This window comes from Orbicella faveolata, unplaced genomic scaffold (genome assembly GCF_042242905.1).
Source record: "Orbicella faveolata isolate gen_17 unplaced genomic scaffold, um_ofav_v1 contig_46, whole genome shotgun sequence".
NCBI lineage: Eukaryota > Metazoa > Cnidaria > Anthozoa > Scleractinia > Merulinidae > Orbicella > Orbicella faveolata.
Genome location: NW_028301576.1, coordinates 2857673 through 2879982, shown reverse-complemented (window position 1 = coordinate 2879982; position 22310 = coordinate 2857673). Strand labels below are relative to the sequence as shown.

Below are 22310 nucleotides of genomic sequence, written 5' to 3'. Positions count from 1 at the left end.
ATAATTATTACGAGAAACAAAGGTGCAAACCTTCCATAATGGTCTTACACCAGAGCGAGCACTGATTTACATTTATTTAATTGAAAATGAAAATTCTCAAAAGTAACTTAACATCAGATTGTTCCTGTGGTATAATTTATTTATTGCCTAGTACTGAAACAAACCAAGTGCAGAAAAACTGCAAGGAAATTGTGGGGTAAACACATACACAAGAGTCAACTTGACAAAATTCCTTTTTGTGTCAGCTAGAGACAAAATGAAATCACAGGAGATAAGGCAGCCTTTTTCCATAAACTAATACCCAGAATCATGATAAATACCCTCTCTCTGACAAAAGACACCTATCAAACACAGTAAACCTCCGAACAACTGAACTGGAAAAGATAACAGTTCCTTCTAAACAACAGTTTAAAGTAGCTTCTTTCATTTCCCCCCACACCCTCGCCCCCTCCCAAAAAAAAAAGGAAGGTGAAGTCTGCTGCACTGCATCAGGCTAAATAGCCTGTACAGGAGGAGCTGTTCCCGGTTTCTGAAGCATTAATTAAGTGATTAGGAGTGCAGTGAATCCTGATTACTTGAACCCTTGGTTTGACAACTCAAACCCAAAAGTCGCTTCCCCCCCCCCCCCCCCCTCAGTCAAACACTGCAATTTAACCTCTGATTTCTCAAACTGCTAGATTTTTTAAAACCAATTTTTGTTTCCCTTGAGGGTTCTAAATTGGGATTCCACTGTACTTCTACTCCCCTCCGGATGGGATGCTAGTCTACTGCAGGGTTACCTCCAACATGAAAATCCATTTTGTCTCAACCAGTTTGAGAAGACTTTTTTCATTAATTTTATGAAAATAGTTTTATTCTGTTGCCATTTGCCAATTGCTACTTTCTGTCTCTCACCTCTGTCAGCAAATCAAAGAACTGACAAACCAAAGTGCTCTCATGTTCCCAATTTGAATTTGAGCATCCCTAAAAACATTCAAAATATCTCTCTTGACCTGACTTTAACTTATTTACTCTGATTTATTTCATTTCCGGAATTGGCATCACTAACAAATACTTTTACCCTGTGGAAAGCCTGTGACTAGACTGAGAGTTACTGTACAACTAATCATAGCTTTGAATTTGCCGCAATCAATCACTCAAAGAATAACTAATGAAAAAGAAATCAATTTGGCAACTATACTTCAATCCTGAAAAAAAATTATTACGTCAGTGACACATTCAAGTTTCTTGGGAAGCAACTTAGCTGAACAAGACTGTAACTTGGGGAAAAATATTATATTTTGAAAACTTCAACCAAAATGTAAACCCTGTAAAACCGGCAGGCAAGAAATAAAAAAATTTAGGCAAGAATGAATCGCCTGAAAAACAACGTATTAAAATGAACTTAATATAAAACTTCAGTATAAAACAAACAGTTCAGATCTTTTGTCCAGTACTGTTGGAGCCACAGAAATTCTTCACAATAAGTACTTGACATATAGCCACTCCAGTGAGGGCGATACTTTGTATAAGCACAGGTATCCCAACCTCACGACTCGAGAAAAGAAAAAAGTCAATTACCCACATACGTATTTATTCATGAAAGCGTCATGTGTTGTGCAAGTCTGAACATGACAAACCACAATTTACAAGATCACTGCATCCTGGAAAAGTCTCATTTCCAAAAATCCCCACACATTATGTTAAAAACAAGCATTTTCTATGGGCCATTCCAAGATTGCTTCTCTCTGCATATAACTGTAGGCAAGAAAATTGCAGATCAGATAGATTTTCTGGACGAGAACCACTTCCACATGGACAACGGTCAAAATTGTGGTGTGTAGCCTTGACTTTGTCTTAAGAAGTCAATTCATAAAGGGAATGACAGGGGATGGCAAACCTTTAGTGACAACCAAAAGCCACTAGGGACTCACAAGAGGTGAGCTAGTACTATTAATCTTATGCGTTAAATGATCATATTTATTTAGCAAAATTTTTATATCGATGATATTTCATTCCCTGCACAACATCTTCTAAATCCCTCAAATTCTTAATGGATCCTTGCATAATCTAACAGCCGGTCATCTGAAAGGACACATACAGACTTGCACAATTATGTGTGACGCTTTCATGAGTAATTACATGGTTAGGTACTGGTAATTATTGATTTTTTGCTTTTCTTGAGATGTAAACTTGGGATGCTGTGGTATAAGGGATCAACAAAATACTCTCTTCCCACTCCTGGTGACCATGAAGTGGCTTTTAAAATTCTTCCTTGTCAAATATGTGTGGTAATCCTGAGCTTTTTCCAGCTGTAGTCTTATATTCTCAAGGGTATTGTCTGCCAAGATAAAAACACAGAAATCAATTTTTGCAGGAAGTGGCAAAACAAAAATCAAAACAAGAAGCTTGACTAGCTTAAAACTGAAGGGTACCAGTTAGGTCTTTCCACAAATATCATATCAAATTGCCTTAACAACTTTCCGGAAATTCTCAAAATTTTTTCTAAACATCACAAATATTTTTTCTTAATATCTAGAAAAAACCCTAAATATCTCATATTTTTGTTTTAGAAATACACCAAGTTTCAATCACTTAGACCAAAATTTTCAAAATTTTATTGCAGTAGTAGGAGTTGAGGAAGAAAATTCAGGCATGTAGATGTTACCAGCATCTACTATTTTGGAAAATTACTCCATTGGCACTTTTTGTGATATGGAATATATTATTTGAGTGGGTAATGGCTCAACTGGTTTGTTTCTTGCATAGCACTGAGTATTACTTCAAGAAAATAGTGAGGCAAACACAGCACTAAGCCAAAACAAAGCTACAAATATTTCTAAATATCCTTAAATTTTCTAAATATCTATCTTGGAAACTTCTTCCCCAAAAATATCCAGATATTTTTGGAAAGGCCTAATACTGCCAGTAGAAGTTTAACTGCTTCCCCCAACCCCCAAAATAGCTTTCACAACTGCTTAAAACTGATATAAATTCTTAGATATCTTTTAACCTTTTTACAATTGTAAATTTAGTTAGCATCGGGCAGGCGAAGAGCCACCCTGTGGATATACTGCCCGAAATGCCATTATTATTATTATTATTATTATTATTATTATTATTATTATTATTATTATTATTATTATTATTATTATTAAAGGCTTTATGATGTACACAATGGTGCTTCCAACAGCTCTAATATTGCTTTCCAGGTAAATCACTAACTGATGAAGTTTTTATTAGGAAATGTATCCTTAAAACCCAGGGAAATAACCATTCAATAGTTTCTCCTTCTTTCAAATGTTGTATTAGTCCTTTCTTATTGTGGAGATGGTGTATTTGGTTTGTGATCTGCACACAATTCCTTCCTGACTTGACATGATATGTAAAGGCTCAGAAAACGTTGGAGGGCTTGGAGGATAATTTTAAGTATCGTCCAAAATGCGAAAAACCTGCATCTCACAGGTTCAGAGAATACCACATTTTGAGATTAAAATTACTGAAATACCGCAAGAAAAATAATTTTTTGTCCAATACCTCAAACCCCAGTGCCCCCCCCCCCCACCTCATTACTACTCAACATTATGATTACAATGTGTTGTTCCAGAAAATGTCCACTTCTCTCCCACAGAGGGTTTTTGGTTTGAAACTCCCCATCCCCCTGGAAATTCCAAGTTTGGTTCTTTTGAGACCCTCCTGCATTTGGAATGTCCAATAACCCTCCCTGGGGGTATGGTTATTTTCTGGAACAGCACAATACAGGGATGTACCTGCAATCTCGACAAATCATGCACTTTCTGGTGGAGATGTTATAGGGTATCTCTTCAGAGGAAAGGGATCAGGAGAACTTGCTTGTGCAACAGCATATGAATAATGGTGCACAGACTTGAAGTGTTTACCAGGCTTATCAACTGCAATAAACCCTTCGAGCTTTGGGTCTTGGTTTGATCCTTCATCTTCTGACTTGAGTTCAATCAAGTGACCATCGCAAAGAATAAAGGTCCTTACTTTTGTTTTCTCAGCTGCATCAAAATATTCAGCTGCCTTGCCAAACTCCTGGCAGCATTGATACACAAATCCGAGGTTAAACATATAGCTTCCCACTCGGTGGTCACTGATTTTCACTGCACGATGTAGGACAGCTTTGGACTTTTCCATCTCACCCAGGTACATGTAAAGCACTCCAAGATTACTCAGAAGGGCTGCCACTGCTGGATGGTCTTTGCTTGATACTTTCTCTCTGATATGCAATGCAGATTGAAAGCATTCTTTTGCTTTCTCAAGCTGACCAGAAAACTTGTATGCCAGAGCAAGATTATTATAAGAATCAGCAATTAGTCCATGATCTTCAAAGAAAAGTTTCTTACGCATTTCTAGTGCACGTTCATGGTACTGTATTGCCTCCTTGTGGGAAGAGATTTTACTATACAGGATTCCAAGATTGCTCAGTGAATCTGCCACGTGAGGGTGCATTTCACCATAATTCTCTTCTCTCAGAACATGTGACCTTTGGAAAAAGTCCCTTGCACTTGCCAGGTCACCCATCTCACTGTGCACAGATCCAAGATTGGAAAGTGAGGCAGCAACATTAGGATGCTGATGACCAAAAAGAGCCGTTCTCATGTCAAGTGACTTCTGGAAGTAATCTCTCGCTTCTTCAATCTTGCCATTATTGAAGAGAACATTTCCCAATTTGTTGAAAGAATCTGCAATCTCGGGAGTTGGGCTTTGCGGGTTAAGCTTTTGAAGGATTTCCAGAGCACGCATATGGCAATCTTCAGCAAACTGATACTCTCCATTCTCATGATGAACAAGACCAAGGTTGTTCAAGACAGTAGCAATAAAATTGACTTTGTTTTTATCGGCACCATCAAAGTCATTCTTTGCAATTTCAAGCGCATTGTGAAAATATGTTGCAGCCGCCGACAGGAAAAAATGTTTCCTGCAAATGTCACCAAAACTTAAGAAAGCGGGACTTTGCAGTAAATTCTTGACATCTCTAGTTGCATTTCCTGTATCCAAGACATCTGTTAGGTTTTGAAACCGGGTGTTCCAGATAGTATAAGTAAGCCACTGTAAATGAGGAGCCATCATTTGTGAAGAGATATGAAACTCCAAGTCAAAATGAAGTGGGTCGTGCTGGGCAGCAGTGGAAAGAGTTTCAATGTATGAAAGAATGATTGCAGCAATCTGCTCCTTACTGTAATTTTGGCAAAGGTATTCCCTGAAGACATCATGTACAACTTGGTGCATCTTGATGAGCCTTTTGGAACTATCATCTGGACAAAACTGCATCAGTAAGGAGCACTTGGAAATTTCAGCAGCAGTCACGTCTCCATCACAATCTGGGTCTTGCTTTGTTACAAAGCTGACAATGAGATCAATTTCAACAGGTGCTGGAGCGCCCATAGCCAAAAACTGAACCACATGTTCAAAGGTTTGGTTTTGCACCAGTCTTTTCAATGCCAGTGTGACAGCAGAGGTCATAGAAGAACGGTAGCTTTTGTTTGTCCTTTCATAAACAGTCTCTGTTGAGGTTCGCTTTTTCAAGGTTTCCAATTTCTTGAGGTAGTTCCCCCAGATTTTATCAGGATTCATTTGACTGCCCTCATTTGTGTAGCAAACATAGAGCGCAGCACAGGCAATGGCCAAGGGTTGATTATCCAAGGCATTCAGAACTAACTGCACAATTTGCTCTTCTTCAGCATTACAAGAAAACTGACAAATGCTTTGTAGAAGATTCATAGCATCCATGGGTTGCATTCCTTGACTCAGGGAGACATGTTGACACAGGGGATCGGCCACTGGTATGTTTGTGCTGTCCTGGGTAGTAACAAGAACATGTCCACAGCCTCCCCAATCTTCGTCAGGCAACCAATCTCTTATGTTTTCATCATGACACCTGCAATCTCTTGTGTTTTGCAGTTCATCAGCATTGTCAAAAATGAGCAGCCAACTGGAATAGCTTTGCACTTTGGCACCTATCAGCACTTTGAGATGAGAAATCTTCTCAAATGGCATCAACTTTGACTCTCCTCCTGTGATACTGTTTAGTGAGTATTCTGTAACACCAACTTTGCAGGCAAATTTGTAGTAAGAATCAAGCATAGCCTGTTCATCTTCAGCATTCAAGGTCATCACAAGTGTACAACTGTCAGGGTCACTTCTGGCAGATTCTCTTTCAAAGAACTGTATGCCAACCTCCCGAGCAATCTGACTTTTCCCACAACCTGGATTGCCTGAGACATAAACTGTAACAATGGACGCATCCTTATTGGTGTTTTGGAGGAATGTGAACTTTTGCATTATGTCTTCCACTTCCATTTTTCTCTGAACAACTTTGTGAGATGGTTCCAGTGGAAGTACCTTGAAGGACTTAGGTTTACCCTTTATCTCATCCTCCAAGACATGAACTTGCTCTTGAAGCATTTGAAGTTCCCCAGTGGGAAAACTACTTTGGTTAATTATTCTTTGCAGCTCTTTAGTGTCAAGATGCAGCGAGTTGAGTGCTTTCAAGACCCTGTTTGCATGTGCCTGAAAGTCTGCTTCCAAAATAACAGCTTCAGAGAGATGTGCAAAGACATTGTTGCGGAAAACTCGTAGATCATCAACACTCCCGGCAGTTGTTGGACTTAAAAGTTTTCCAAGTGAGTCAGAATAGAGAATTGCAAAGAAGAAACATGTACAATCCCATTCCTCTGTCTTTCCTTTCTGGATAATTCCCAAAACTCTTGAATTCTTCCTCCGACTTTTCTTTGACTCATTGTTAAAAAAGTCGAGCCCATTCTTTGCAGTGTCTTGCCATGCACCCAGTATTTTGCTATGACACCGATCCCATTCCTGTTTGAACAGTATCCTCAGACCTTCCCGGATAATGTTGGTGGTGATGTAACAAACACGGAAATAATTCAGTTCCTCTGGTGTGTACTCTTTACTGGCCATACTACAAATTGGACTACTGGGTGTACTGGATGCTGTCAAGAGAAATCACGTTTATGTGGTTAAACCTTGTAAAACTTACATCTTCCAGAAGAAACTATTTTTCTCTGCGAACAAAACCCAAATAAAATCAGCTGTGTAAATCTCATGAATTAAGCACCTTGTTACAGATATTTCTTGTTGAAATACAGTTGAACTCAAGGACTGCAAGACCTGTGAAAGTCGACGAAAATTTTGCAATACCCATGGTTTTTGAAGGACCATCTCCTAGCAATCCGCCCGAAAGGGGTACCTTTGTCAGGCTTAAGGTATAAACTAGTAGTAATCAGAGATTACGAGAGTGCGTTCAACGCTCTCACTTTAATATATACATACCGTAAATAAATGATTTCACTAGCTGACTTTTAACCTTTGTCTATTGGTAAAATCAATTTTTTTCAGCAGCAACCTTTCTCAGGCTTAAGGTATAAATTATTAAAGGTTAGGGATTTCACAAGTTGAGATATGAAAGGTTAGGGAAATCAGAGCACCTTGACTCCAGCCACAACATGAACGGAACAAATAATACTTGTTTTTGCTTACCACCCCTTCATGGTAATGCTTGATGTTCTCCCATACTCCCAGAAAAATTAGGTATGGATGTGCGGCCTGCTTTCCAAAACCCTTACACCAAGTGGGATTTTCCCTACCTTATTTAAGACCATACCCTCAAATCGATACCCTGTTTCAGACTAATTAGCCATTGTGAAGGGCTTTTGTTAATGGTTTTTATCGATGACAGGAGATAATGATGAAAAAGTAGCTTCTGCTAAAACACATACTCAAGTCAAGACAAGAATGCAAAAGCCATGCCCTATTTGAAAACAAAATGGCCAAAATCGATACCTTATTTCTGACCAAAACTGCTAAAAATCATGTCCTTTGGGGCCAAACATAGTTTAGTTTACAGCCCTTACAAGGGAGTACCCCTGAGCCATAATAATGTTCATTAACTTGAGTCCAAGGGTTTAGAAAATTTATGAGATGGATACCTCTTCTGTCAAAATTGTATACAAAAGGGTAAGGGGTTGGACTTCACGGGAGAACCTCCCTATATAAAACTTTCTAGGGTACCCCCCTAAAAAAATGTGTAAGCGATTGTATGCTTTTCAACCAGTGAGCAGAGTCTCCTTCAATCTTCCTCCTTCCTCTTCCCGATTTTCCTAGGTAGATAGAGGGTGCTTTCCTTTATGCCAAAGATTCCGGAAAATTTCGGTTAGAAGTCAAATGGAAAGGTCTGTTCCGGTTCCTTCAGACAGGAATATTCTGGACCACTTCTTGAGGTGATCCACTTTGAACTTATTGGTCTGACCAAAATTTGCTGTTCCATTTTGAACAAACCGGTTCATTGCCCTACTTCTCTTCACTTATGTAAGGTATTCAGAAAAGGAATAAAAAATGATAAGAGACATTCCTTTTGGTTGGCCCGGATTGATTGGAAAATGTTGTTTCATTTTCCTTGGGTATTCCGACTGGTGACTTCACTGGTCTCTGTTCATTCGGTTTGGCATAATGGAAGGGTGTCTGGAAAACCTGAATAGCGAATAGTAAATAGTACGAATAGTGCGAATAGTCTCAAATAGTGCAAATAGTCTCTAGCGAACAGTCTTGAATAGTGGCGAATAGTGCCAAATAGTGGCAAATAGTAACAAATAGGGTACTCAGTATCTCGCAGTTAACCTTGTAGCAACCTAGGATGGGATTTTTCTGCTAAAAAGCACAGACGCTTATCAGGACAAAAGGTGTTTCTAAATGTAATTTCTTCTGTTTTAACCGCTGCAATAGCATAAATATGTCTTTATTAGGTTATCCTTGTGTTTTCTGTTTTCTTAATGTCGGCAATGGACAGCCTACTAGCCTGAGTCCGGAGAAGAAAAGGTAATAAACTCACTGAAATTCTGTTACTTATTTGGATAATTAATTAACGCTGGATATTAGACCTAAAGCGGTGACTATTGACGACTATTCGTCGTTATTCGCCACTTTTCGTGACTGTTTGCCACTATTCGCACTATTCGAGACTATTCGCACTATTCGGGACTATTCGGGTTTTCCAGACACCCCTCCCAGTCAACCTCACAGCAACGAAGGATGGCATTTTCCCACTAAAAACCAGATGCTTATCAGGACAAAAGGTGTTTCTAAACGTAATTTCTTATGTTTTCACCGCTGCTAAACCGTAAATACGTTTTTATTTGGTTATCCCTGTGTTTTCTGTTTTCTTAATGTCGGCGATATTCAATGGACAGCCCTAGCCTGAGTTTGGAGAAGAAAATGTAATAAATTCACTGAAATTCTGTTGCTCATTTGGATAATCAACACAGGATATGAGATCTAAAGTGGTGACTATTGAGGACTATTCATCACTATTTGACACTTTTTGCGATTCTTCACCACTATTCGCACTATTCGGGACTATTTGCTATTCGCGTTTGAGTTTTATAAACCTGCAAGCCAGCAAGCCATGCGAGCCAAAGGGTGAGCCATGCGAGCCATGCGAGCCATGCAAGCCATGCAAGCCATGCGAGTCATGCGAGTCCTAGTAAAAATGTTAAGATTTTTTATTTGTTACATTTACATTCACATGAGAACAAGAACAAGAGCAATGGAACAAGATGAATAAGATCGCAATATTAAATTCTAAGGGAAGGGACAACCACATGCAGCAGTCAGCCAACCGACAAAGTTTTGGTAACTCTGATTCACTAAAGAGCGAACCTGTTAAAATTACGCGATTCACTCACCATTCTTGACGCCAATACACGGAGTTGCCCTGAAGTACTGTTCTCTTTTTTCTTGAATGATTTTCAATGTGGATATCAATGAATGACAGGTGCCAATGGATACCATTCACTTACCCATTCGAGTAGCGGTGGGGCGGTGGAGCCATACGTTTCTCTCAGAAAATTTCTTTACTTTAGTCCTGAACTTTAATAAATTTTTGACGCATCGTTTTTATTTTTTGCGGATCCTGGGCGATTTGAATACACAAAATTTTCTCCAAAGAACAAAAATATGAAACAAAGAAAAAAATTCATCACTCTCAGGGTAGCCATTACTATGACGCAAGACTTGGCACGATGTGCAGATGTTTAGAGCATTTTTCATATTTGCCGCACCAGCAATAGTTCTGGTAACCGAAGTGAGATTAGGATTTTCTTTTGGGAATATTTCAATTGTAGGCACTTTTGTAGCTAAATTTTTATTTAAAATTAATTTCCCAGGCCCGGAAAGAGAGAGTACCCTAGGAGCGAGGTTGTACCGTTTATACTCGTCCCCACGGTCATCTCCGCTTTCAAGATGGCGGGCGAGCGGTTTATAGCGATAGTTTAGTGATAGTCGGGCGCAAGATCTAAGTTTCTTGGCGAAAAGTCGACGACCTCCCAGACCAGTTGAAGAAAAAAAAAATCCTCGCATAAATGGCTCACATGACTCGCATGACTCGCATGACTCGCATGGCTCACACCGTGGCTCGCATGGCTCGCTGGCTCGCAGATTTAGCAGACCCTTCGCGTTTTCCAGACACCCATAATGGATTGCACCCAGAGAGGCAAATCAAGACTCTGCTCGCGTGATAAAAACCGCAATTGTGAAGATATCAAACTCCCAATATGACAGGCCCGTACAAAATACTATTCCTGAGTTTTTGCATACCCATCAAAATCGCGCTTTTCGAGCCGTGAAATTAAAAAGGCAGTCCATGTAATAAGCTTACCACTTGAAACGATCGCTTTTTTATTCAACCCATGCAACTAATTCATTCGGTATTCCTTCCTCGCGTAAATAGACAAATTGAGTGTAATTTGTTTTTCATTATGCCCACAATGTCGTCTTATTTGCTGGTTTAGTTTAAAGAAAGAGACACATTTTTCATTGAAAACTTCCCGTCGGACTTTTTAGTCCGCCTGGTGAACAGTGACTTCAGGCGAAACGACCGGTTACCAAAATAGTTCTCCTCTCTATCGATGTGAGCATTAGTCCTTAAACGGAGCTTACAGGCTTTAAAGCCAGGAAGGCCTTCAAATAAGCAAAAAAATTACCCCAAAAGATTTAAAAAGCTTAACAAGCTTAACTAAGCTTACAGCTTTAATAAGTTTACTGTTGTACCACAAATGTATAGTAGGCGAACGAGACTGAATTAGCCAGGTTGTACTTTAAGAGCTTTAACATCAAAATAATTGGCACTTTCCCATTGATTTATCGCATGAAAACAACACCTTAAGTTCTAAAGAAACAAAGGAAATGATCCTAGTTAAAACTTACCTAATGAGGGGCGAGCTTTTTACGCCTCAGAGGGCAATTTCTTTTTGTCTACCGTTTTCCATTGTCAGCACGCCTTTTCCACGAGGTACTCTCTCCGCCAGGTCCGCAAAGCGTATATGTGTGAAGATACCTAAGACAATACAATAAGAAAAGATAGATGGGCATTTTTGTTTGTTTACCTAGTAAGTTCCAAAAGTCGTCAACGTCCTTGCGAGACAGAGCCATATAATAAAACGAAATACATTTTTCTTATAATTTTACTGTAATCTTAATCTTACTTTGTAAAGCGCTTTAGAATATTTTATAATTTTAGCGCTATGCAAATCTAATAATAATACTATTATGATGATTATCATTGTCATTGTCACTGTCACTGTCACTGTCATTGTCATTGTCACTGTCACTGTCACTTTTACTGTCATCGTCATCGTCATCGTCATTGTTATCGTCATTGTCATCGTCATTGTCATTGTCATTGTTATTGTTATTATTATATTATTATTTGTGGTCTCATTCTTATAGGGTTTTACCGGCTGGGTTTTAGTTTCATCAAATATAAGACCTTCAAAGACAAGGATAGTCTCCACCGCAGCCGTTTTGTGGGATGTCACGGAACGCTCCCCCTAAAGAAACTTTGGGGAAGCGTCTCGTGACATCCAAAAAAACAGCTGCGGAGGAGACTAAGACAAGGACGGATCCAGGAGTTTTCTTAGGAGGGGGTGCACCACTAAGGAATGACGTAAATTTTAAAAGCGAATACCAAGAAGATGGCTTCATCTCAGGGAGGGGGGGGAGGGCGGACGCACCCCCTGCACCCTAGATCCGCCCTTGTAAGAACTTGACGTTTTACAACGTTTTAGTTTGACAGGGTTTTTCAGAGCACGTTTGAATTACCAAGTTTTTGCGTTGCGTTGGTCAGGATTTCCAGCGTTAGCTTTTTGAGTGGGAATCTCGAGTCTCCCGCAATTCTCCTTCAAGTTTTTTCCTCATTTATACATTGAGACGCTGGTCTCGAAAAGTCTGGCTTCCGAAACGCTAGCTTGAATGGTGTTGCTGCTGATGTCACTGATCTGCTGATCAGTAGCACCTGCAAGAACCTGCTGCACTTTCGCGCCTACTTTTCGCGCCAATTTCTGATTTGTGATTGCAGACTGTCTATAGAGGTTATAGTGAACGCGAGGTTTCAAATAACTATTTTTGGAATTAAAAGTAAACCGTGTGTTTTTTTTTTTATGCAATTTGATTGCGTTTGTATACTTTGTCACCGGTCCTCGTGGTCCGAAGTTTCCCGTACAATAGTTCTCGTGATCATGCACGTGGTGAAGTCATGTACCGATTGAAGGTCGGAGATTTTTTTTAATTCCCGAGGTTTTCGACCGCACAGTAGAACAATGAAGAAATTTGCCAAAGACTGATAACTAACGGAAATAACCGTCTGCAGTCTAAAGCATGTTCAACATGATTCGCACAGGATGAGACGATTTTCAGAACATGGTTGTCGAAGTATTAGATATATCAAACACGAAAGACCGTGTTAACGTTTGACCACATTTCCAAACACCGAGAAGAGAGTTGAAAATACGACGACGAGTATTTTGACGAACTTCGAGGTGCTTGGAAATGTGGTCAAACATTGTCTTGAGTGTTAGATATATTTTCTCAATCGAAACTAAAACTAAAGAGGAAATGGAGAAATAAAACTGTAAAAATCCATTAAGATCAGATGCCCAACTGCACCGCCACGGTAATAACTTGATGAATTTTTAATAATAATAATAACAAAAACTTTATTTAAAGCTGAAAGACCGATCAGCGAAGTTCGGGAGGAAGACGCTGGTATAAACCATGAGTTTGAGAACGGCTTTTCTTGATCGGCATTTCGCGCTCATTACGTGAACCACAAAAGCCTACTAACTATGCAAAAACCAAGAAAACTTTATTTTGACTCTACATGAACCGCATGTCCTGCACGAACTGCATGTCCTACCTTCAGTGCCAGTTCTAGCTAGGAGCGGCATGCCTGCTCCAGGGCATGCATGACTTTGCATCGTACACGATCGGCTTTTATCCTTTCTCAAGTTAGCCTAGAAGAAAAGCAAACAAGAAAGCAAAGAGAGATGGGAAATTTACTGTGCGATTTTCATCGCCATGTTGAAATCGATGTTTTTCTTGTCGCCTGGAGACAAGAGGTAGGGGATGATTGTCAGAAAAACTGAATTAAACCCAGAAGAGCAATCTGGGTGTGGCGCAAGCTTTATTTGATGGGTGATGTGGCAGCTGTCGTAAGGTCTCATATGAATGGCTTGCTACCCTTTGAGTGTACAATTGAACAAACAACAGAAACAATGCCCCTAGCCCTAAAACATAACAGCTGCTAACAATGAAGAGAATTACAAGCTAACGAGAGCTGCTACACTTCTGTATTTGATTCCTAACAGATACCACTTTAAAACGGACAACAGAGGCAACCTTTGAAGTCATCAATGATCAACCTGTCGCGTCATATTTTGTGCAAGTCTGTCTTTTCCAACAGATTTAAGCAGCCTAAAGCAACTCGAGCATTGCTTCCTGACCACCCATATGGGATGGTGGGGCATTGCGGATCCCTGTCCCCTAGCCTGCGAGCGCAGACGCATTTCTGGCTGTCGCTTGTCTCCACCGGAGATAAGCAACAGCCGGAAATACGTCTGCTTTTGCAGGCTACCTGCCCCCCACCTCCTGCATTTTTAAACCCCACTGCAATTTTTTGAACTTCCACATAACTGTAACCCTTCCCTTCAGTTGGACACTGTAATTTTTATTCCCGAATTCTCAAACTACCCAATTTTTGAAAACAATTTTCATTTTCCTTGGAGGTTTGAATAATCAGGCTTCCACTGTATTTCTATTCCCCTCTGTATGGGATGGTAGTCTATTGCAGGGTTACACCAAGCATCAAATTTGCCAGTAACCATTTACCAATGGAGACACACACTGAGGAAGTAAAGTCTTGTCCAAGTACACGGAATTTCCCCGACCAAGGTTTGAATCTGGCCTGCTTGATCTGGAGTCCATCATGCAGGAGGGAGAGAGTGATAATTAGCAAATTAACCTTTTTTAAAAGCTCTAATCAGTAGCAGTCAAAACATGCTGTAAAATTTCAATGCTTGTCAAGGGTCAACTGTCCTTCAGATGCAAACCAACACACTGCAGAGGGCGATACAAAGTGAGCATGCCCAGCTGCGTAGCACCCACATACAATGTGGAATAGCAATTTTGTAGGTGCTAGAAAGCACTAATGCCTATGACATTCCCAGGAACGTTTTCTTTGACAAAGGAAAACAGGTCGCTGTTGTCTCAATCAACTGAGCTTCAAGGTCAGCTGCAAGCAGTTGTGCAAATCTAGACTGTGAATTTGCAGCAGTGAGGATATTATGTCATGATAAAGTCACCTATTCATGGTTGTGACAATGTTTTGAAGTAAGCAGCTTTCCTATTATAGTAGTGGCTGATTTTGCCATCTTTTTCTCCACAATCAAAAAAAGAGCACAGCAGTGTAGCTGGCCAACATCATGAAGTACATGCAGGTGATTCTTGCCAACAGCCACCTTTTTTTTGGATAACCTTGCTCATACATGTAACTGTATAGGGTCTGTTCTAGAAACTGTGATTATCAAACCCTCTGAAAGAATGGAAGCGTTTTCTTTATCTTGCACGGATAGTTTCAGTTCCTTTTCAAGTCCTTTAATTTTCCTCTACTGGCGAAAATTGTACTAGCTCAGTTATGAAAAACCCATTTAGGCTCAGCCAGTTTGAGAATAAGAACTTTTTCCATTATTAATGTTATGAAATAGTTACATTCTGTTGCCATTTGCCAACGTTTCCTTTCTGTCTTTTTCTTACCTCAGAAAATCAAAGAACTGACAAACCAAAGTGCACTCTGCCATGTTCCTTACTTAAATTTGAGCATCACAAAACATATCTCAAAATAACTATCTTGTCCTCACTTAACCTTCTTTACTCTGATTATTTCGTTTCTAGCCTTGACATAACAAACAAACAAGCAAACAAACAAAAAAACAAACCCCGTGACTAGATTGAGAGTTATAATTTCAATTATTGCTACTAAATTATAACTTTGAATTTGCCACAATCAATCACATAAAGAATGGCTTGAAAAATAAATCAATTTGGCAACTACTTCAATCCTGAAAAAAGCTTATAATTAATTTAATTATTTTGTCAGTGACACAAGTTTCTTCAGAAAAAATATCTGAGTTCTTCAACTTAGCTTCAGGAGAATATAGCTCGGGGAAGAATATTATATTTTGAAAACTTCAGCTAAAATTGAGCTCCTGTCTAAACTGACAAGACAGAGAAAAAATTTAAGCAAGAATGAATTGCCTGAAAAACAACATTAAAATAAACTTGATTTAAAACTTCAGCATAAAACTATTCAGATCTTTTGTCCAGTGCTGTTAGTGCCAAAGAAATTCTTCACAATAAGTACTTGGCAAATCGCCACTCCAATGAGGGCGATACTTTGTATAAGCGACCACCAAAATACTCTGCTTCCACTCCTGGTGACAATGAAATGGCTTTTAAAATTCTTCTTGGTCAAATACGTCTGGTAATTCTGGGCTTTTTCCAGCTGAAGTCTTATATTCTCAAGTGTTGTCTGCCAAGGAAAACATAAAAATGAATATTCACAGGAACGGCAAAACAAAAAATAAAAAAACCAGTAAAAAGTTTACAGTACGACTGCTCTAACCACAGCCGCCCAAAAACATTTCCCACAAAAAAAAACAAATTATAATTTTTCAACAAATTATCCATGTAATTAATCTCTACATTACAAAGGCCGCAGATTTGTGGTCATTTTGATTAGCATCTATTTCAAAACTTTTAAAATATCTGTGGCTAATTTGCAAAGCTTTTGCTCAACTGGCCTTGGTTGAAGTAGGTGTTCTGAAAGTGCGTCCTCTCCCTCAAAATACTTAACACTGAAAAGAGGTTGTTTAATTCACAGAATGACACTTGGCACATGATACAAGCTACAATTCTGACACCTCTAAAATTGGTTTTAATTCTTTGATACAAATATACATCATGTTCATGATGTTCTTACCCTAATGCTGTCTATTTGTATTTCCTGGATTTCTGTGTCTGTATCTCCCTGCAGTGACGACAGCCAGCTATCCACCTCGTCACTTTCAAGTCCGAGGTCTACATAGACTATCTTCTCTGCCAACATACTAAATGAATTGTCAAAACAGAATGTGTAAATCCCATCCTCAGCTGCCTGGATAGAATGAACTTCATCTGTTTTCTTTTCGTCATCCACCAAAAGTGCTTTACTAGGAGCTACTACTTGAAAGGTAATGTCCATTTCTCCACCTCCTTCAATCACCTGTTAGATAAAAGAGGTACAAAATTAACAATCGAAATAGATTCCATGCTGCCATGCACCTGTTTGAACAGCAATGAATCTCAGACGACATCAAAATGTAGTAAGAACAAAAAAAGTGGCACACGAGGTGATAACCAAGCTTTAGATTTCCTTAGTACCATGTCTTCTGTGATCAGTTACTGCAGAGACCTACTGCAACATAGAATCTATCAGTCAAAATGCAAGAATAAATATAACAAAGTCTTGAGAAATCAGAGGCTCTGTGAGCAAACTATGAATTGAATGTTAGTTTTATCTTTTAACAGGAAATTGCCATTGATCTGAAGAAGGAGATAAAACTATTTGTTCTGTTTCCCTAATCTGTTGCTCACTGGAAAAAAGGACTTTCTTTTAGTTTATTGAATTTTAGTGAAGTTTTAAATCCCTTGACAAACAAGTATTTCACTAAATTATATTTACATTATATTTAAATTTAAGCAGTTCTATTGTAATTGAATACACGTACTGTCAAAGCTTCTCCACGAGAATAGGAATAATGATGATTGGTCAGCACTTAATTATAAAAAAAAATTGTGTGTTAGTACATGTTAAAACTAGGAGTGAATCACTTCTTTTTTTGTGTGATGTAAAATCTTGGTGCTGAATATTAGTATTAATAGCAGATAGTCTGCAAATTTGCAATCAATATTACAAGCAAGGGGCAAGAACAGTTCTTTACAGAATTGTTAAAAACTTCTATATTCTATGATAGTGTCTATCACAAAGTTACAAGACCATTGTAATGCAAATTGTAAATTTATTAACCGCATGGCCATGGGCCGAGTGTGGTTCACGTTCTACATGGGGTTTGTTATTTTTTTTTTAGTTTTGTCGGTGATCAGACACAAACTTCCTCTCAGCCAAATTTTGAATCACCCAACCTATGATGTTTATTCGCCAAAAGCTGTTGAAACATTAATACACGGACAATGTTACAATATTGTTTTCTTTATTGTGTGTAAAGTATATTTTCTTTTGGTTTTATTAAAACGTTGGATTCAAAGGGAATAATAAATACGCTAAAAAAGGTATTACATCAGCCATGGAATGTGCTGACGTTGCATCTTTCACTTTCGCTATGTGACAAAAAAGATCATGTTTACTTTGCAAGTTTATTTCGCCACGAGCGACAGTCCTTTTAGTTTTCCGAGTATTTTTCGTATTTTTAGACAAGAGGAGTGAATTGCCATGCTGTTTTATTGAAGCGAGTTCAGAGATCGGAAGGAAAATTGAATATTTGCAACCCAAGCAAAGAATGTGCCAGAACGTGCAAGGATTACGTCATTGGTAGAGAAATAACCACCGTACTAAAGATAGCTGTGGATAATGTAATTCTTGAATTATGCGACTTGTGTGACTACTTTGCTAGTCCTTTACTCATGGGAAAAACCAATTAAATTTAATTGTGACTTTTAAGAAAGAAAGCTGTTGTTAATAGTGTTATTATTGAATTGTTTGTATCAATCATGCCCATATATATCCCAAAGAAAGTTCCAGATTAAGACCATTACATCATCGGAGATTTCACAATGGCTATGACTGATGTAGCCTGCAAATGCAGACGTATTTCCGGCTGTCACTTGGTTCAGCTGAACCAAGTGATGGCCGGAAATACATCTGCGTTCGCAGGCTACAACTGATGGTGCAGTAATACAGTTTGTGTTGATCAAGTGATGTGATGTCTACTGTAATAAATGAATCATCAAGGACTACTTTGGAATGTGCACTGCATTGCGACTGTAGAGCTAAGAAAACAGTTACATTTTAAAAGCACAGTTATAAGATCTTACAGATCTTCTTGTTTATTTAAATTTAATTTAAATTGCACATGGAACCTCAAGCAGTAAATCATACCATCTTTTCTGACAGGTGTTTTATAGAAAAGCAGTTTGACTTTAATTTTTTACGAAAAAGAGTTACTATAAAATTCTGAAATTAATAAACTCCTGAAAGCAGCGACCCTTCAAAAGAAGTACAAGACAAAACTTCAGATGTCGGAAAGACCACTGACGGTAGCCCTAATATTTCTGGAAAATAAAACTTTTCTGAATATGCCTGCAATGTTTGTTTACTTACGAAGCATTTTTATAATAACTGTAGAAATTCCTACACGCTCATTAACTAATTTTTATTGTCAATATGCTGACAGACTGACATGAGTTTATAATTTATACAATATTGTTATTGTAAAAAACAAATTGATGTCAGTTTATCATGCATCTGTGCTGTTTCCAGAGGGGTGGGGTGCTCTTAGAAAAAGTCCCTCACAGGAGGGTGGGTATGAACATTTTCTGGAACTACACATTGGAATTTGTAAGTGTTGGTTTTTATGGAGAGAGGAAAACCAGAGGACCTGGAGAAACACCCTTCGAGCCAGGACAAAAATCAGTAGTAGATTCAACTCAATTATGGTGCCAGGAAGGCGAGCATTCTCACCATGTGCCATCCCCACTTCCAATTAATTCAACAGTTAAATGGTCATATTTGTACAGGCTTGCCAGCCGCAAGATGGCAGGATTTGATGCTGTGTGGATGAAAAAATTCCCATACTGACCATTTTGTAATTTTTTTTTAACCTGTTGGGGAAAAATGCCTATTCAAAATAAAGCAAAGGTCTCAGCTAGCAAACTAGCCAAGACTAGCTGGTTTATATTACTTCCTTGTTATGAATGCTTGATGCATGACACTGCATGACATAGTGACATGAGTTGTGTCCCCATTGAGGATGCACAGAAAAAATAAATGTGAATTTCTTTAAACAGCTGTTCCCTTCTGTCACTTTCAGTTCCCTTCTGTCACTTTCAAACTCCAGTGCACAATAGCGGTGGCCTAAAGCACTTTTCAATGATTACTTCTGGGATGCCAAAGTGTGAAAATGCCTGACATTCTGTATGGGAGGAGGGAAATTTAGATTACAAGCCAGACGCTTGCATTAATAATTTAATACCTAATTTCAGTGTCAATTAAAAGCACATCCACATATCAACCTTGCATACAAAAAATTGTAAAAGTTAAAGGTTCAATTAGCATTAAAACTATAGGAAAACACATACTATTTTTTCAATTGAAATTATAATAACGTAAGACAAAAGAATTTTTCTGTAAACCATCAGTTGCTTGGCAGTGCAACCACAAGTTCTGTCTCAGTTCAAAACTTCAGTATGGCAGTCGTTAATTCGATTTAGCAACTACATGTAAGTATTAATGCAACGTAGGTCGCTAAAATGAAGCTAACTTCAGGTGCAAGCGAATAACATGGAAATAAACAGTTATACGTGTTAATCTGTAGTCTTACTGTCTCATTCAACGGTACAATTCTCCACAAACGTCGTTGGTTTGTACAGCAGACCGAAAGTAAATAAAGCCGAGTGGTAAGTATGAGTATGTAAGATGAAGAGCGTGAATCTCTATTAAAATCACTGAAAACACAATCTTGTCTTACCTGATATTCTATTTCCAAAGTTTTGTTATCACTGATATTCTCGTAAAAACAGTTCACTTTCCCTGCTTCCACTACAGTTGTAAAACCATTTAACATCGCACGGGACATCGGCAGCAAAATAAGCCATTGTAGAAGTATGCTGAGGAAGATGCAACTTGCTGGGAACCGCATTCCCGGGAGAAACGCACGAAAAAACAAACCGAGCTAATTCTACTAATTGAAAATCAATTACTAAACTGACCTGGCAATGCAATGCAGATGCTAACTAGTTGATGGTTAATTTACTAGCATTCTGCATATTATCGACCACAGTATCGCATTGAGTACGTGTCCGCTAGTAAGACGATTTCCCCCCCTCTTCCCAGGATTCTGTGCAGTACCTGTTGCTTTGGCGTGTGATTGCGAGATTGCGTGACATGAAGGGAAAAGAGGAATGGGGGAAGGGTGGGAGTGGCTGATCCCACACTGATAATGACTTCTGCAAACCAGACTCATGGTCAGTAGCCTAGGATACTGACAGTGCTGGTATTGCAAACTGGGAAAGCTGAACTTCTGACTGGGACGGATGGCGAGGAGAAAAGAGTGGAGGGAGGAAGTTTGAAAAAATATGTACCAGCAAAATGAAAACGGTGCGGTGGGGGGAAGGGAAAAATTCAACGAGCTCAAACGCAAGAGAGTGGGTAGGACACATGTCCATCGAGACTGGATCTTTTTCTTTTGAGTCACAGTCTCATTTTCATGCAAATCAACTCATGTAAAAGATTTGTACCAGTCGTAAACCTGCAATTGCGGGAGGCGACATGTAAGGCAAAGAGCAAAAAGCAGAGAGAAAATTAATTTCGCCTGATCATTTTAAGGGACTGTGCAATAGTTACTTGGAGAGGGGCTGGGAAATGGGTGAAATATGCCCCAAAACTAAGTCATACCCCCCTCTTATTGAGCAAAAATTAATTTCAACCCCCCATCACATAATGATAATATTAAGGCTAACCCCCCCCCCCTGAAAAACGTCTCCTCCCATTGATTCCCTCATAACTAGTTTACTTGTTGGAGTTCTTCTTCAGGTACAAACATCACTTCAAACGACTCTTCGACGTATGTCGAAGAGCCATTTGAAGAGTCATCAGAATCACTGGACTTTGAGCTTGTGTCGTCTTCGCATGAATTGGGAGATTCCTCATCTTCTACAGCATCTCTGGCACTGAGGTTCCCGCGTGAGTGGGTGAGAACGTTAACTCGATCAATCAACTCGGCCTCGCTTCCACTTGTCTTAAGACCTTTTTCTTTAGATACGTTTTCAGCTGCTTGTTGGTAGGCGCTTTTACATCTTTTTCAATTGTCCAAGAAATAAGCGGAAGAGTGTTCCTTTCTCTTACTCTTTTTTGGCTTTTGCACCGAGGAACGCAAGGTGCTGCACATAACTTTTACATGCAGTCTCGTCCACGTTGTACTGGGAACATACCTCGTGCAAAGGCCTTTCTTCAGAAGAGGGCAATTTTCCCTAGTTGAACAATCTCTTTATCTGGACACTTGGGAGAAACTTGTCGATCTGGTCTCCAGTGGACGTTGCCGTAGTGAATGGATTAGGGAACTTAAGCACGCGCGTTTTTGAGACGCGGACGGTAGCCGGAAGTCAGCTACTTTTCACTTTTAACTTGTCCTCACACAACCATATTCACATTGCTAAGTATCTTTTCTTCATTAGAGATGAGTAGTATAAAAATCTGGGAGACAATACGGTCCTAGCAGGCGAAATCTTCTCTTCCGGTTGCCGTCCGCGTCTCAAAAACGCGCGTGCTTAAGCTCCCTAATACTTTGCAGGCGAAATAGCATCTAGGGCTGGAACTGGAGAACGTTGGACAGGAACACCTCTTGTCCAACCTTCATTAACGCATCCATCACACGTTGGAGTGAAGGAAAACTAAAGCGACTCAAGGAAGTACTTCCCCTGACGAACATGGTCTTCTTTTAATTTCTCAAGCTTTTCAAACAAGACATTCCCAAACATATTAAATTTTACATCCAAGCCCCCTCTCTTATTGTCATTTTCTCCTATGCCCCCCCTCTAATTTTCCAACCCCCTCCTCTAGGTAATTATTGCACAGTCCCTAACTGGAAATTCAGCATTGAGGAATGCGTAAGAGTCGCTAGGGCATAATCTGAAAAAGAAATATGAGCTCTTCAGCTAGAAGTCAAACTTACTAGAGTGAGAATTGAAAA

The 22310-nt window shown here is 39.2% G+C and overlaps 2 protein-coding genes across 3 annotated transcripts; both read right to left on the bottom strand.

Annotated features, from left to right (window-relative positions):
* Positions 1-993: 993 nt before the first annotated feature.
* Positions 994-11359, bottom strand: LOC110057535 (uncharacterized). 2 transcript variants are annotated; one of them, XM_020764129.2, is made up of 3 exons: positions 11221-11359; positions 3750-6953; positions 994-2320 (listed from the first exon to the last, which is right to left on the bottom strand). In XM_020764129.2, exon 2 carries the CDS (start codon positions 6919-6921, stop codon positions 3766-3768), a length of 3156 nt encoding a protein of 1051 aa, XP_020619788.2. In that variant the 5' UTR covers positions 6922-6953; positions 11221-11359; the 3' UTR covers positions 994-2320; positions 3750-3765. The 2 variants fall into 2 exon arrangements, with proteins under 2 accessions (XP_020619788.2, XP_089133633.1); XM_089277507.1 differs by lacking the exon at positions 11221-11359 and adding an exon at positions 9702-10990.
* Positions 11360-15292: 3933 nt separating this feature from the next.
* LOC110057530 (transmembrane emp24 domain-containing protein 1-like) lies at positions 15293-20393 on the bottom strand. Its single transcript, XM_020764125.2, has 3 exons — positions 20091-20393; positions 16328-16609; positions 15293-15877 (listed from the first exon to the last, which is right to left on the bottom strand). Exons 1-3 carry the CDS (start codon positions 20259-20261, stop codon positions 15656-15658), a joined length of 675 nt encoding a protein of 224 aa, XP_020619784.2. The 5' UTR covers positions 20262-20393; the 3' UTR covers positions 15293-15655.
* Between the last annotated feature and the right edge of the window lie 1917 nt (positions 20394-22310).

What these genes read in the sequence shown, in the direction of transcription:
- LOC110057535 (XM_089277507.1), bottom strand. Translation starts at nt 9,807, where the DNA reads ATGGTATCCATTGGCACCTGTCATTCATTGATATCCACATTGAAAATC. An exon ending in GTGTATTGGCGTCAAGAATG is followed by an intron (nt 6,954 to 9,701) that starts GTGAGTGAATCG and finishes TTCTCTTGACAG; the next exon opens with CATCCAGTACACCCAGTAGT.
- LOC110057530 (XM_020764125.2), bottom strand. Translation starts at nt 20,261, where the DNA reads ATGCGGTTCCCAGCAAGTTGCATCTTCCTCAGCATACTTCTACAATGG. An exon ending in CTTTGGAAATAGAATATCAG is followed by an intron (nt 16,610 to 20,090) that starts GTAAGACAAGAT and finishes TTTATCTAACAG; the next exon opens with GTGATTGAAGGAGGTGGAGA. An exon ending in TACAAATAGACAGCATTAGG is followed by an intron (nt 15,878 to 16,327) that starts GTAAGAACATCA and finishes TTTCCTTGGCAG; the next exon opens with ACAACACTTGAGAATATAAG.